Consider the following 13,665-nt stretch of genomic DNA (forward strand, 5'->3'; position numbering starts at 1 on the left):
TAATCTAGAAGACACAAATGCAAATAAACATAATAATAATAATAAAGAAAATAAACATAATAAAGAATAGTAAAGAATATTTTTAGAGGGGAAACTTTATACAAAGAAATGAAAGAGATAAAAAAATCATACTATTTGGGATCTTTGATGGCAGAATTTCTTTAATTTCCCAAGAAATTTGTTTCAGTTGCTTCATACCTTCATTGTTTCTCTCAACCTAATAGCCATTTCCCTCTTTCATAAACTTATGAAGAAAACCAGCTGAACATCATGCCTCTCTAACTGAATTATCCAAACCTTTCTCGGAGAACTTTTTTCCCTTTACTTACTTTGGGAGTGGGAGGTGGGGGGTATTTCTTTTTAATGTTGCCTAATTTCTCCACATTTATGTCTGTATTTTTAAAGGTAATCCAGAGTTTCTAACTCTGGAGTAGTATTTTCTAACTGGAAATACTACTCCATCCAAGGTATGCAACCAGAATTAATATAGCAGAATTAATAGATTAGTTATGAAACAGGCTCATCTATGCTTTGGGGGGGATTGTGACCCAGTCAAATGATTAGACTCAGATCCTCAACCCAGTCTACCCTGTTAAGTGTTTCCAAGCATGAAAACAAAGAGTGGTCACATTATCAACATCATCAACAAATATTGGTTAAGCATTTTCAATGAATAAAGAATTGTGTTCACTGTTTTAGATGTCTTAAGGACATCCTTAATCCATAAGAAGGGTGGTGTGGAGGTTTTCATTTTGTTTTGTTTTCATGAACAATACTTTGGATTAAGAACAAAGACAGATAAATTTATGTCTAAGTCAGCTTTGGAGATGTATTACTGAAGGAAGAGAACAATCCCAATTACGTCAGTGTCAGAATAAAGGAAACAACCTGTATGTTGGCAGTTAATAGGAAAAACAGGAGGGACATTCAGAGGTACCACCAAGTTCTCCTGTTCCCTATTTCAAAGTCTCTAGGGCTCAGTCATACTTTACCCCAAATATCCCCCCTTTCAAGTCTGTTTTTGAAATACAACATGAAATTATAATAAAAATTAAAATGTGATTATGTCCCTTCAAGTTCCCAAAATACATACAGTAACACATATGATAATAATATCATCAGCATACTGGGAGTTTACTTGGACCAGACATTATGTCATTAAACGCTCACCCCAATAACCCTGTGAGGTAGCAGCCATTACTATCTCACTTTTCTAGAATTCAAATTCAGACTGCCAGCTTCCAGATGGCAAGCATTTTATCCCTATGTTCTGTTACCTTCCTATGACAAAAATAATAAGGCCAATTTATGTTAAATCTAACCTATAGTGATGAGGATATTTTTATTTTGCTAATACTTGAGCCAACAATTTAAAGTGAAAGCAAACTGGGGCACCTGGGTGGCTCAGTTGGTGGAGCATCCAACTTCAGCTCAGGTCATGATCTCGTGGTTTGTGAGTTCGAGCCCTAAGTCAGGCTCTGTGCTGACAGCTCAGAGCCAGGAACCTGCTGCAGACTCTGCGTCTCCCTCTTTCTCGCTGCCCCTTGCCCGCTTGTGCTCACTCTCTTGTGCACTCTGTCTCAAAAATAAACCTCAAAAGTTTTTAAAAAGAAAATAAAGTAAAAGCAAACTGTCACAAGAGATGAGGCAAAGTGTGTCCCTGTGACTCAAAGTGACGGAGGAGGGAAGAAGGTGAACCCAAAAGAAAGGAGAGCAGTGACTGCTGGATTTACACCTGTCTTAAGCAACTCTCAAGACTCCTTCCAGAGCATTCAGATTATAAAGCCAAACTCGCCCTTATTAGAATCAAAGCTTAAGGGACGCCTGGGTGGCTCATTCGGTTAAGCGTCTGACTTCAGCCCAGGTCAGGATCTCACAGTCCGTGAGTTCGAGCCCCGTGTCGGACTCTGGGCTGATGGCTCAGAGCCTGGAGCCTGCTTCCGATTCTGTGTCTCCCTCTCTCTCTGACCCTCCCCCGTTCATGCTCTGTCTCTGTCTCAAAAGTAAAATAAACGTTAAAAAAAAAAAATTAAAAAAAAAAGAATCAAAGCTTAATAACCTAAATGCAAACCAGACAGTTCTGACTGATTTAGTTCCCATATTTTACCCCATAATTACCATATTTGGACTCTTGCAGTTGCAGCAAAGGCAAGAATTTCACCCATCCAGTCACCAAAGATCAAAACGTTAAGATATTCCATAGGTGACTAATGTTTGCTAACGCAATCAAGAGGGCACACAACACAGTGAGTCCGTTTTAATGCTACATGTTAAGTTAGCACTTCAGGACATTTAGCATATTGTTCTTAAGTAACTTGCTAACTTTCATTCCAAGTGCCAACAATATGCGATAGAGCGTATGTTTAAAGGTGAGGCTGGGACTTAGGCTGCCCAGTTTTAAATCTAGCTGTCATCTAACAAGCTTTGTGATCTTGCGCGTGATAGTTAACCATCTAAATACTCACTTTCTTCAACTGCAAAATGGGGTTAACAGAATCTATCTCTTAGCAGGGACGAAATGCGGTAATAGAGTCAATGTGCTTGCCACAGTGTCGGGTACCCAATGTTCTAAGTGTTAGAATTTAGTATTTATCTAACAAGACTGCTTAATATGGAGAGAAACTAATATGTAAAAAAACATTGAATCTATTAACCATTAATTTGTTATCTTCGGTTGCCTAAAGTTGGTTTTTCTTATCTTTCCCTTACTGCATTCTCCCGTTCTCACACAGGGGGGAAAAAAATCCCAAAACTTCAGAGTTCTCCAGAGAGAAAAACAAGGAACGCAGGTAGTTAATACATCCAGAAATACCGTTCCCTGTCTAGCGCGCTTTTCTAGGGGCCCTAGGAAATGGCCCACCCCTGCCCCTCGACTTCGGGACGGGGAGACCAGTCCCAACACTACCTCCAGGTCACCTCGCCTCCAGCTCGTTACCCAGGCACCAAGGTCCTGGTCCCATCAGCGTACACCAACTCTCCGAGGTGATTTACATATCGATTTTTATTGGCTACTGGAAGCACTCGCTCTCTCATTGGCTGACACTGCGCCGTGCCGAAGCTGCGCGGAGGATGTGCGGGTCACAGGCAACAGCATTTCCGTTTCCGGCTCGCCTCCGGTGCCATGGCGACCGCGAGGGCAGTGAGACTTCTGCTGACTTCAAGCAGATGGCGTCTCGGCCGTAGAGAAGTTCCCCCGTCCCGCGTGAGTGCCTACTTTCCCTGCCCTCGGAGAGACCCTGGATCTCGAAAATAGCTCCGCTAGGAGGAATAACGCTCTTGGGAGCTCCTCCCTTAGCAAACGCCATAAGCTTCCTTTCTGCCCCGCAATCAGCACGTTTTTCCCGGCCTGCAGGCGCTCGCCGCCCTTGTGCCCGGCGTATCTCAGGTGGATAACAGCTCCGATTTTCTGGGGAAGAGGCCCCATCGCCGGCACCCCGGCATCCTGCAGCTGCCATGCGTAGAGCTGCCGAAAGCACTGGCTGCCGCCGCGCAGCTCCTCCTGCTCCGTGAGTGTCGGTGGGAAGGGGAGGCCCGAGAAGTAGCGGAAAGCGGGTGTGCATGCAAGTGATGTCGCGTTTCATCTTTGGCCCATAGAGAGCGCGATGCCCAATGTGGAGAAGCAGGTGCGGGCACTGACGAATTATCTCTGGAGCCGGCATTTACCTGTAGGGCCGGAGGAGTTGCAAAGACGGGCTGTGTATCTTGAGGAAAAATTCTTGGAAAACCCAGGTAGGGCTTGAGAATAAAGAGTAGACCAAATTGAAATATTGGTGGGAAATGAAGAGCAGGAAATAATTTTACTGTCTCTCAAATTGATACTGTGGTTTCTTGTTTCACTTTCTGGCCAGAGCAGTTGTTACAATGATGCCTCACTAGAAGATAGACTGTTTCAGAGGTTGGTCTTGGGGCTTTGGTAAAAGTCAGTGAGGTGCTTCGGTATTTTGTCAAAATCTAGATCTTTGGGTTTTTTCCTCTAAATCCACTGGATTCGGACTAAGTTTTTATTCAAGTGAAATAAAATCCCCGTATGGCTCCCTGTCCAGTACAAAAAGCCTTCTTCGGGGATAAGAGAATGAATATTATTCCTCAGGTTATTTTCATGATTGTGAGTTCCTTAATATTACCGACCTGCCATGTATTCATTAGGTATCCCTGCACTTCCCCACAGTACCTGGTTCAGTAGGTGCTCAGTAGGTAAAACAGTACTGAGCTAAACACAATCATGAGACTTAAGATTTTCAGGCCCCTTTGTAACCTATAGAAACATTGGAGATGTTACAATCTTAAGTTTTGGAGAAGTGAAGAAAATCTACAAAATATTGTCCTTATCACTCTTCCTGATGCTTACCTTTATTTTGTTTATTTTTAAGTGTATTAATTTTTTTTAGTGACCTCTACACCCAACATGGGCTCGAACTCACAACCCTGAGATCTAGATTCACATGTTCCTCCGTCTGAGCCAGGCGCCAAACACTTCTCTTTAAAAGAGAACAAAACTTGTGGGATAGGGCTGGTTGAATTGCATAAACTGCTGCTAGAGGCAAAATACTATCGGGTACATTCTGGTGGTGATGATGGCGGTTACTGTTATTCTTACCTGAAAGTTTTCTCTAGGTTTGGCTTCTCTCTTAAGCGCTGAGGTTTTGCCTCCGATGGGAGTTGCAGAGGAATGGACAGGCAATATAGTCAGCTATTGGATCTGAGTCATGTTCTTCCTAGGTCCTCACTCCCAGTTCTCGTTCTCACCCCAGATTTATCTCAGTCAGAGGAGAAACTTCGTGAAACGGTGCTGCGTGCCCTACGCAAAACTACATACCATTGGCAAGAACTGAGGTAAGGAGGATTAGAAGAGCTACAGAAGAAAAAAATCGTTAGAAGGAGACTGGGGAAGTACAATTGTACAATTCATGTTAGAAAAGGCTACCTGGTTCATAGCTCAAGACTCTTCCCTTTTGAGGACTGAAAGTGCTGAACTGGAAGAGCTCTTTTCAAAGATCTCATTTCCTAAAAATCTAAAGGTTAGAGAGGCCATGGAGGTTATTTTGCAGTCGGTATGACTCTCTGGTTTGTTTTTGTTTTTGTTTTTGTTTTTTTGACAGCTACAATGAGAAACTGAGCCTGGTGTATATGGCAGCAAGACTGGATGGTGGCTTCGCAGCAGTCTCCAGGGCATTCCATGAGGTGAAAGCCCCTCAGCTTCCAACCTGAATCCTTTTACCATCAGTTCCTTTATTCATAAAATAGTCTTCTGGGGTAGGGTTCTTGGGACTTGGCGTGTGATTTTTTTTTTTTTTTTTTTAAAGAGGCTCTCTTTATCCTCTGAAAGGATTTTGTGACCCAAGAAAGGTTTAAAATCATTGTTTTAGGAGGTTCCATTCTATAAAGTATTTACATTGAATCTCAAAAAACATTCACATCTCATCTCTGCCAAGATCCCCTAATTCATATTTACCAAGGCCCTAAATAAGTGTCCACTTACGCTACTGTGGGGTGTTATATATTTCTTCAGATCCAGGCTCGAGTTCCAGAGTTCCAGCCCCAAACCTTACTGGACTTTGGTTCAGGTACTGGTTCTGTCACTTGGTAAGTATCTTTCTGTCTCTGTCAATTCTGGCTCTAGAGAGCCATGTGTACAACATTCCAAGAGACTGGGAAACCAGAGGGAGAATAGGAAAGTTGGGAACTAGAATGTTTCTTCCCTGAGATTCAGTATGGCATAAGAAGGTATATGGATTAGGGCCAGAACTTAAAGAAACTTCAAGTGAAAAAAGACCCATGTTTAGAAAGATAAAAAAGGAAAGGAATTTAGTCTAGGGCATATCACCAAGATTTTTTTTTTTTTTTTTTTTTTTTTTGCCTACAAATAGTTTTTATGTGTCTGCCCCCTTTTTAAAGAGTTATAAATGAAATAAGAAAATAACACTGGTAGTTTTTCCAACTGTTGTAAAATAATACTCTGTTTCCCAGGGGTGGGGTTGGTGGCAGGGGGTGTCCTGTAGGGATGACTCTTTATCATGAAAATTGGCCATTTATATTTTGCCATCTTAGGGCTGCTCACAGTACTTGGGGCCAGAGCCTACGAGAATATGTGTGTGTGGACAGCTCAGCTGCTATGTTGCATTTGGCGGAGAAGCTACTGAAAGGTGAGAAGAAAGTATAAGGAAGGACTTTTTCAAAGTTGAAGGAGTTAGGCAGAGAACTAGAAAGAGTGTTTTACTGGGGAGTAGAGGAGGGCTCAAAGTGAAAAATGAGTCTGATTTCTTTCCAGTGTTATGGTCAAGCAGAGGCTGGTGGAGGCCTTTGCTGGACTGTGGATGGTTTGGGTAAGATTAACAGGGCAGGTGACCCAATATTTTCTTACCCTATTGCATCTCACCCTCACCTAGTGCTTTTCTTTATTCTTAGGACCATGTTTCTTATCGAGAGATCCTTTCAGTGTATACCTATACACTCCTAGTTGCCACGTCTCTGTTTTACTCCATAGGTGGCTCAGAATCTGGGGAGCCTTATGTTCCAGGTGTCTTTTTCAGACAGTTTCTACCTGTATCACCCAAGGCAAGTGACAACGTTTAGAGTATGTTAAATGTGGAACTTGGCAGACAGAAAACTGTAGCTTCAGCTCTGCTACCCAGCACTGAGTGATAGAAGATAAAAGAGAACAGAAGAAATATCAGAGGATAGAACTTTGTTACAGTCTTGGAAGGGGAGCCAGGGGGAATGTCAGGTCTATTCATGTTTCTTATCTTGGTTCTCAGGTACAATTCGATGTGGTGGTATCAGCCTTTTCCCTAAGTGAACTGCCCAGCAAGGCTGACCGCACTGAGGTAATCCACACCTTATGGCGCAAGACAAGTCATTTTCTGGTGAGTTGAAATTGCTTTTTCCCTTCAAGTTGTTTTTTTTTGTTGTTGTTGTTGTTTTGTTTTGTTTTGTTTTAAGTTTATTTATTTTGAGAGAAGGAGAGAGAGTGCAGGGGTGGGGCAGACAGAGAGGGAGAGAGAGAATCCCAAGCAGGCTGTACATTGTCAGTGCAGAGCCCAACAGGGGACTCGAACTCCCAAACTGTGAGATCATGACCTGAACTGAAATCAAGAGTCAGATGGTAACTGACTGAGCCACTCAGGCACCCCTCCCTTTAAGTTTAAAGCAGCTTCTTTGGTTTCACATATTTCCTTCTCTCCACTGGAACTTGTGTTCATTCTTAACCATTTTCTCATGCATAGATCCCTTCATCCCTCTTTTAGGGTCTCATCCCCATTTTATATGGGGCAGGCCCTTTCTTTTAGGGCCCCCTCCTCCCATCTGCGAATGTTCTCACAGAGCTGCTAACATTTATGTTTTCATGTAATTCAGCGCTTGTGCTTATTTTCCTTTTTTGTGAACAGATATTGGTAGAGAATGGAACAAAAGCTGGGCACTCCCTTCTCATGGATGCCAGGGACCTGGTCCTTAAGGTAAGATTCTCCTTCTTTCATAACCACCCCCAGTCTGTCACCAGTTATTGCTACTCCCTTAAAAACTGAAGAGACTCTGTTGTACAATGGTAGGGGTGACTCTCAGGATATTAGGCATATGAAGTCATTACGACATGTTATAGGGATTAGCAAACTAGGACCTGTGGATCAAATCCAGCCTGCCACCTGTTTTTATAGGAACCATACTTATTGGTGTGTGTGTTGTCTGTGGCTGCTTTCACACTATAAATAGCAGAATTGAAATAGTTGGGACAAAAACAGATTTTACCTGTTCTCTGGGCTTTTAAAAAAGAAAAAGTGTGCCAACCCCTGATCTAGGGCATCACTAAGCCAAGAACCTTATCTTTTGGGGACAGTATGATCCAGTGTATAATCATAAATTTAATCGTCCTGGAGTGGGTTCTTTTTGAGAGTGGAGGTTGCTGACAAGGGAGAGCACCACACTATGTGCCAAGTTCCTGCCTTTCTCCTGCTACAAAGAGAAAGTTCTTTGTTTGGAGTATTAGAGAAGCAGCCAGCTTAACTCAAGGAACATAGTTAATAATTACCAGAATTGAACGTTAAAGGAGTCCTCAATTTACTGAGTGCAGAGATTGAATTATGAGAATAGACCCCTCAGACTTAATATTTTTTTTAGGTAGGCTCCACTCCCAGCACGGAGCCCAATGCGGGGCTTGAACTCACAACCCTGAGATCAAGACCTAAGCTGAGATCAAGAGTCAGACACTTAACCCACTGAGCCACCAGGCACGCCCCCACCAGCTTAATTTTTTTGGTTTTAGGGCAAAGAGAAGTCACCTTCAGACCCTCGACCTGGCTTTGTCTTTGCTCCAGTGAGTATTATTTCTGCCTTTCCCACCATGCAAAGATCTGAACTCAGCTATGGCCAGGAAAAGTGAGAGGGTAAAGCTAAGCCACCCTGTACTATTTTGTGTCCCTATCCAGTTTCTTTCTTAGTTGTTCCCCTGGCCCTCCCTGCCTCCTGCTCCTGTGCTCCCATATCCCTAGCCCTTCTTGACTCTGTCATTCTGAGTTTTTCAGTTGTATGATCTCTGTGGTTCGTTTGTCTTACCTCATGTCTTTTGTGTGTGTTCACAGTGTCCACATGAACTTCCTTGTCCCCAGTTGACAGCCTCTAAGCCCCTGGCCTGTAGCTTTTCTCAGGCTTACCACTCCATCCCCTTCAGTTGGGTATGTATCCTGAGAATGTTGCAACAGGGTGAAAATAGCCTGGGGGAACAGCATGAAAAAGAGTCAGAGGTGGAAAGAGTTGGAGAAGTCAGAGAAGAGCCTGGAGATTTTCAAGCCTGAATGTGCATGGCTTATGAAAAGTCTGCAGGGATGGGGGGTGGGGGGGAGGGGGAACAGTTTTTTTCCCATCTCTTTTTCCTCCAAATAGTCTTTATGTCCTTATCTTAGAATAAGAAGAATCTAAAAGAGGAAAAGTTCTCCATGGTAATTCTTGCCCGGGGGTCTCCAGAAGAGGCTAATCGTTGGCCCCGTATCACTCAGCCTGTCCTCAAACGGCCACGCCATGTGCATTGTCACCTGTGCTGTCCAGATGGGCATATGCAGCATGCTGTGATCACAGCCCACCGGCATGGCAGGTATAAAGGGTGTGACCAAAATTAGGGGGAGGAGGCAAGACCCTGCAGCCCACACTGACTTTCCTTTTCCATAGGGATTTGTATCGCTGTGCTCGTGTCAGCTCTTGGGGAGATCTTTTACCTGTGATCACACCTTCAGAGTCGGAGCTTCCTCCGTCCCCTGCTAAAGATCCCCCTGGAAGTTGACGAGGATGCATAACAAGTATTTGCTTACACAGGCCTGCCAAGGGTGAAGGTACCTGGTATCCAGGATGGGAGTGCTCACAGCCCTATGTATCTGTTTGAGGTTTTAATAATAAAAAGTTTGCAAAGAGTAGAAATGGATCTTGTGATTCTTAAAAGGTACAGAGGTCAGTTGCCTTGGCCTATCCTGTGACGAAGAGAATCCTCAGATGTTCAGTGCCTGTTTCCCATACAGATCTCAAGCTCACCTTCTCCTATAAGAGTACTGTTCCCTCTGCCAGAGACCAGGGCTGCCCAGGGAAGTCACCCGAGGCAGAGAAGTGGGGAGAGCTGCCCCCAGCTCTCTGAGCACTGGATCAGCAGATGTCACGGTTGTTAGGTGGCCACCTGAACAGGGGGCCAGCAGCTGCCTCACCTCTGTGTTTTTCTCCCTCCTTTCCTTCTGTCTCTCTCAGGGTCCATCAGCTCCCCAGTTTGCTGGATATATTTTCCTCAAGTGTCAGTCCTCATCAAGACTGAATTTTCCATCTCCCCCCACCGCAGATCCAGGCAGGACCCTTCAGTTTGCTTGGTTCATTTCTCAGCGTCCCTCGAGACTTTCCTGTTTCAGAGCTAGAGCAACTTTCCTCGTCTTAAAATTCTCACCCCTCTCCCCCGATACACACAGTCCCTGACTTACTTACAATGGCTTGATTTTCAAGTTTTCAACTTTAAGATGATATGAAAGCGATGCACATCCAGTAGAAGCTGTACTTTGGATTTTGAATTTGGATCTTCTCTCAGGTTAGCGATATGTGGTATGATCATCTCGTGTTGCTGGCAGGCAACTGCCTGCTCCCAGGCAGTCACGCGATAGCGATGGTAAACCGCACCCTTAGAACCATTCTGGTTTTTGCTCTCAGTACAGTATTTGGTAAATTATAAGGAATTTCAACACTTTGTTATAAAATAGACTTTGGTTAGATGATTTTGCCCATCTGTGGGCTAATAGAAATGTTCTGAGCACAGTTAGGTAGGCTAGGCTATGACTGGTAGCTGAGGTGTACTAAATGCATTGTCAGCTTAGGAGGCTTAAGTATGTAGCCCCATCGTACATTGAGGAAGATCTGCATACATCCGAAAATAGGCACAGTCAAAAGCTGGAACAGCATCAGTGTTGTAATACTAGAAATCTCAACTTCCCCACCAGACATTATCATGCCTAGAGCTATTTTTCTGGGGTTACAGGAAAGGGGAGTCCACTCATCTAGTTTCCACAGAATGGTGGGCGGCAGCACCACCTCTCAGCCCCACCTCCTTACCTGAAAGTGGCCCTAAATCCCCTCTGAAAGGGGAGGGTTCAGATATCAGCATAACCCATGAGACAGGGAGTGGGGTGGGGTGGAGAGGGTATGGAAGTCTTAGATGAAGTGTCTTGAATAAGGCAGGACCAGGTGTCCCCAGTACAAAACAGATGGGAAGGCCCTCCCCAAACTCCCATTTTGGATTAGACCAGCCCCAGGCATGAACTAAGACTGTCCACAGCATTTGGATTAGTCATGGCAGCGAAGAGAAGAGGACCTACAGCACAGGCTGTGCCTGGCAGGGAGTCTGGAGTTTCTGGTTTCCAAGTTCTGGAAGGCATGAGCCAGGGGAGGGGCCTCCTTGTAGGGGGAGGGCGGGAATCTGGGGCAAGGCCCCAGTCAGCTATGCAAGGCTGTGCAAGCAGAGGCAACACCGAACAGGAGGAGGATCCCAACAGCCTCCTGAAACTCAGGAGAGGAGCTACTCCAGCTTTGACCACCTAAGACAGCACTCCTCTGAAGATTGTAACTCCATTTGCCATCCCGAGGCCTCTGCTCACCCTGTACCCCAAGGATGGAACCACTACTGGGAGTAAAAATTGGCTGCCTGTTTGCCCTGCTGGTTCTCACTCTGATCTGCGGCCTTATTCCCATCTGCTTCAAATGGTTCCAGCTGGATGCAGCCACAGGTATGACCCTGCAGCACATGTCCCCATAACCTAATCCTGACAACAACCCTGTCACCCCGTCCTGATGCCTTGCTCTGATTCTCTCATCATCCCCAAGCTTGGGGTATTGCGTGCCACTGTCTCTCTCTTGTCACCTTTTCTATCTCACTGCCAACTAGATTGTAACTTTCCCCATTTTTAGGTCGTCACCGCCGGGTCCTCAGCCTCCTGGGCTGCACTTCTGCAGGTGTTTTCCTGGGAGCGGGGTTCATGCACATGACTGCTGATGCCCTGGAGGGAATTGAATCAGAGATCCAGAAGTTTATGATGCAGGTGAGCAGCAGAAATGCTGAGATGCAGAGCCGGGAGGCCAGAATGATGAGCAGAACCAAGGGAGGAAGGGAGAAAGGTGACAGAGTTGAGGACCAGCAGGGAGGGACAGGGAAGGAGAAAGCTCTCCTGTGGCATGGTGAAAACAGGTTGGACTTTAAGGAAAGCACTGGAGCTGAAGGGGCAGGACAGGAAGCTGAGCTCCATCCTCCATTGATTGCTGCTTTTTTCTCCCTAGAACAGGACAAAAAGGGAGGGAAGTGTTTCTGATGATGCCGATTCAGCACAGGTAAGTATCTCCCGCCAGTCCCTCCCGGGAGCGGGAGTGGAGCCGAAACTCCTTTCCCACCCAGACCCTTTTGAGGGAAGTATGTGAGGAGAACCAGAAATCCCCTCTGCTCCTCAGCTCAGACATCACAGACCAAAGAGGAGCCCACCCCATCCTTTTGGGTTCGTGGACGCCCTAAAAAATACTCTGCTTTACTCTTTCATTCTTTCTCTGGACCCTTTCACATGCCTCACATTCTTTTCCCATTTTTCTAACCCTATCACTTTTGTGTCCCCCAGTCCCTCAAGGGTGGTGGTTGTCACTGTCCATACCTGCTCTTGGCTTCATTCCCCTGCCCTTCTTTCTGCACCATAGGCCACATCAATCTGGAAGCATTTGAAGCAGATGGTAATAAGGACACTGGCCAGAGTGAGAGCCGGCCGGGCAAACAGGCAGCCAGATTTTACTAATTGGGCACAGCCCCACATTTCCCATTCTCCTTGGTCTCCCACTCCCATGGCCACCCAGTGTACTTTCTTGTCTTCCCTTCCCACCTCACAGCCCCTCTTTCTGTTCCTAGATGGAGTATCCCTATGGAGAGCTCATCATCTCCCTGGGCTTCTTCTTTGTCTTCCTTTTGGAGTCGCTGGCATTGCAGTGCTATCCTGGGGCTGCTGAAGGGGTCACAGTGCAGGAGGAGTGGGACGGGGCTCACGTCCTTGGACTCCACAGCCATGGACCTCTCCCCTCCCCCTCAAAGGGTCCCCTCCGAGCCCTTGTCCTCTTGCTCTCCCTCTCCTTCCACTCAGTGTTTGAAGGTCTGGCTGTGGGGCTGCAGCCAACAGTAGCAGCTACCGTGCAACTCTGTCTCGCAGTCCTGGCTCACAAGGGGCTCATCGTGTTTGGTGTAGGACTGCGGCTGGTGCAGATAGGCAGTGGCTCGCGATGGGCCACGCTGTCCATCCTGTCACTGGCTCTCATGTCCCCCCTGGGCCTGGTCCTGGGACTGGCTGTGACTCAGGGGGACTCTAAAGGGGGGCGTGGCTTAACCCAGGCTGTGTTAGAAGGTGTGGCAGCCGGCACCTTTCTGTATGTCACCTTCCTAGAAATTCTGCCCCGGGAGCTAGCTGGCCCCGAGGCCCCTCTGGCCAAGTGGGGCTGTGTAGCCGCCGGTTTTGCCTTCATGGCCATTATTGCTTTGTGGGCCTGAGAGATTCCTGATTCTTCTGATGGACCTATCTACAATGGCCTTCCTGCCCCTGGGAGACACTTCCCAGACAGCTTTGGCCCTCAGATATTTCTCTACTGAGACTAAGTGACATTCACTAGGCATCATCCACATGAACTGGACCCCAGCTTTTCCCTACATGAGATCCCATTTCTCATCCAGGACTGAGAGAAAGATGTTTAAGTTGAGCGCCTATAAATTGGAGAATTGATATAAACACAATCACTCTAGATTTGACTCCTGTCCCATTTATGCTACTGTGAACAATAAAATGTCCCTTCAGCCATGCTATACATCATTTCTGTAGGTTGCCTAGGAGCTGCCCAGTACAGGAAGTGGTGGAATGGGGAGTGGAAAGGGTGAATGAACACTGGATGGGGTATTTTCTTCTGGAATCCGGGCCCCTAGCCATTCTGTCAGTTGCAGACCATGCCCTCCAAACATGGCAGCATTGCTGAAATTCCAACAACCTGCTCCTGTCTTCCCCACAGGTGTTGAGAAACTGAGCCAGAGTTCCCAGCATTTAGAGAGAAGAGGTGTAAAAACAGAAACCACGGGATCTAGATTTTTTTCCTACACTAACCACACCCACGTCACTCCCAGTACCTATTATCAGTCAACTA

The 13,665-nt window shown here is 45.9% G+C and overlaps 2 protein-coding genes across 3 annotated transcripts; both read left to right on the forward strand.

Annotated features, from left to right (window-relative positions):
• Positions 1-3,093: 3,093 nt before the first annotated feature.
• Positions 3,094-9,398, forward strand: METTL17 (methyltransferase like 17). Its single transcript, XM_045450215.1, has 14 exons — positions 3,094-3,202; positions 3,353-3,506; positions 3,595-3,729; positions 4,752-4,833; positions 5,100-5,181; positions 5,510-5,583; positions 6,049-6,143; positions 6,485-6,555; positions 6,756-6,863; positions 7,386-7,454; positions 8,258-8,308; positions 8,574-8,666; positions 8,895-9,082; positions 9,157-9,398. Exons 1-14 carry the CDS (start codon positions 3,122-3,124, stop codon positions 9,266-9,268), a joined length of 1,395 nt encoding a protein of 464 aa, XP_045306171.1. The 5' UTR covers positions 3,094-3,121; the 3' UTR covers positions 9,269-9,398.
• Positions 9,399-9,513: 115 nt separating this feature from the next.
• Positions 9,514-13,272, forward strand: SLC39A2 (solute carrier family 39 member 2). 2 transcript variants are annotated; one of them, XM_045450216.1, is made up of 4 exons: positions 9,514-11,237; positions 11,419-11,549; positions 11,785-11,835; positions 12,395-13,272. In XM_045450216.1, exons 1-4 carry the CDS (start codon positions 11,123-11,125, stop codon positions 13,022-13,024), a joined length of 927 nt encoding a protein of 308 aa, XP_045306172.1. In that variant the 5' UTR covers positions 9,514-11,122; the 3' UTR covers positions 13,025-13,272. The 2 variants fall into 2 exon arrangements, with proteins under 2 accessions (XP_045306172.1, XP_045306173.1); XM_045450217.1 differs by lacking the exon at positions 12,395-13,272 and having other exon boundaries at positions 11,790-11,836.
• Positions 13,273-13,665: the final 393 nt, after the last annotated feature.

The sequence above is a fragment of the Leopardus geoffroyi genome, chromosome B3 (assembly GCF_018350155.1).
Source record: "Leopardus geoffroyi isolate Oge1 chromosome B3, O.geoffroyi_Oge1_pat1.0, whole genome shotgun sequence".
In the NCBI taxonomy this organism is placed as follows: Eukaryota; Metazoa; Chordata; class Mammalia; order Carnivora; family Felidae; genus Leopardus; species Leopardus geoffroyi.

Excerpts from the sequence above, each read along its gene's own strand:
- METTL17 (XM_045450215.1), top strand. The coding sequence starts at position 3,122 with ATGGCGACCGCGAGGGCAGTGAGACTTCTGCTGACTTCAAGCAGATGG. Across the intron at positions 3,507-3,594 it reads CGCGCAGCTCCTCCTGCTCC|AGAGCGCGATGCCCAATGTG; the intron begins GTGAGTGTCGGT and ends TTTGGCCCATAG. Across the intron at positions 5,584-6,048 it reads GGTACTGGTTCTGTCACTTG|GGCTGCTCACAGTACTTGGG; the intron begins GTAAGTATCTTT and ends TTGCCATCTTAG.
- SLC39A2 (XM_045450216.1), top strand. The coding sequence starts at position 11,123 with ATGGAACCACTACTGGGAGTAAAAATTGGCTGCCTGTTTGCCCTGCTG. Across the intron at positions 11,550-11,784 it reads TCCAGAAGTTTATGATGCAG|AACAGGACAAAAAGGGAGGG; the intron begins GTGAGCAGCAGA and ends TTTTCTCCCTAG. Across the intron at positions 11,836-12,394 it reads ATGATGCCGATTCAGCACAG|ATGGAGTATCCCTATGGAGA; the intron begins GTAAGTATCTCC and ends TTCTGTTCCTAG.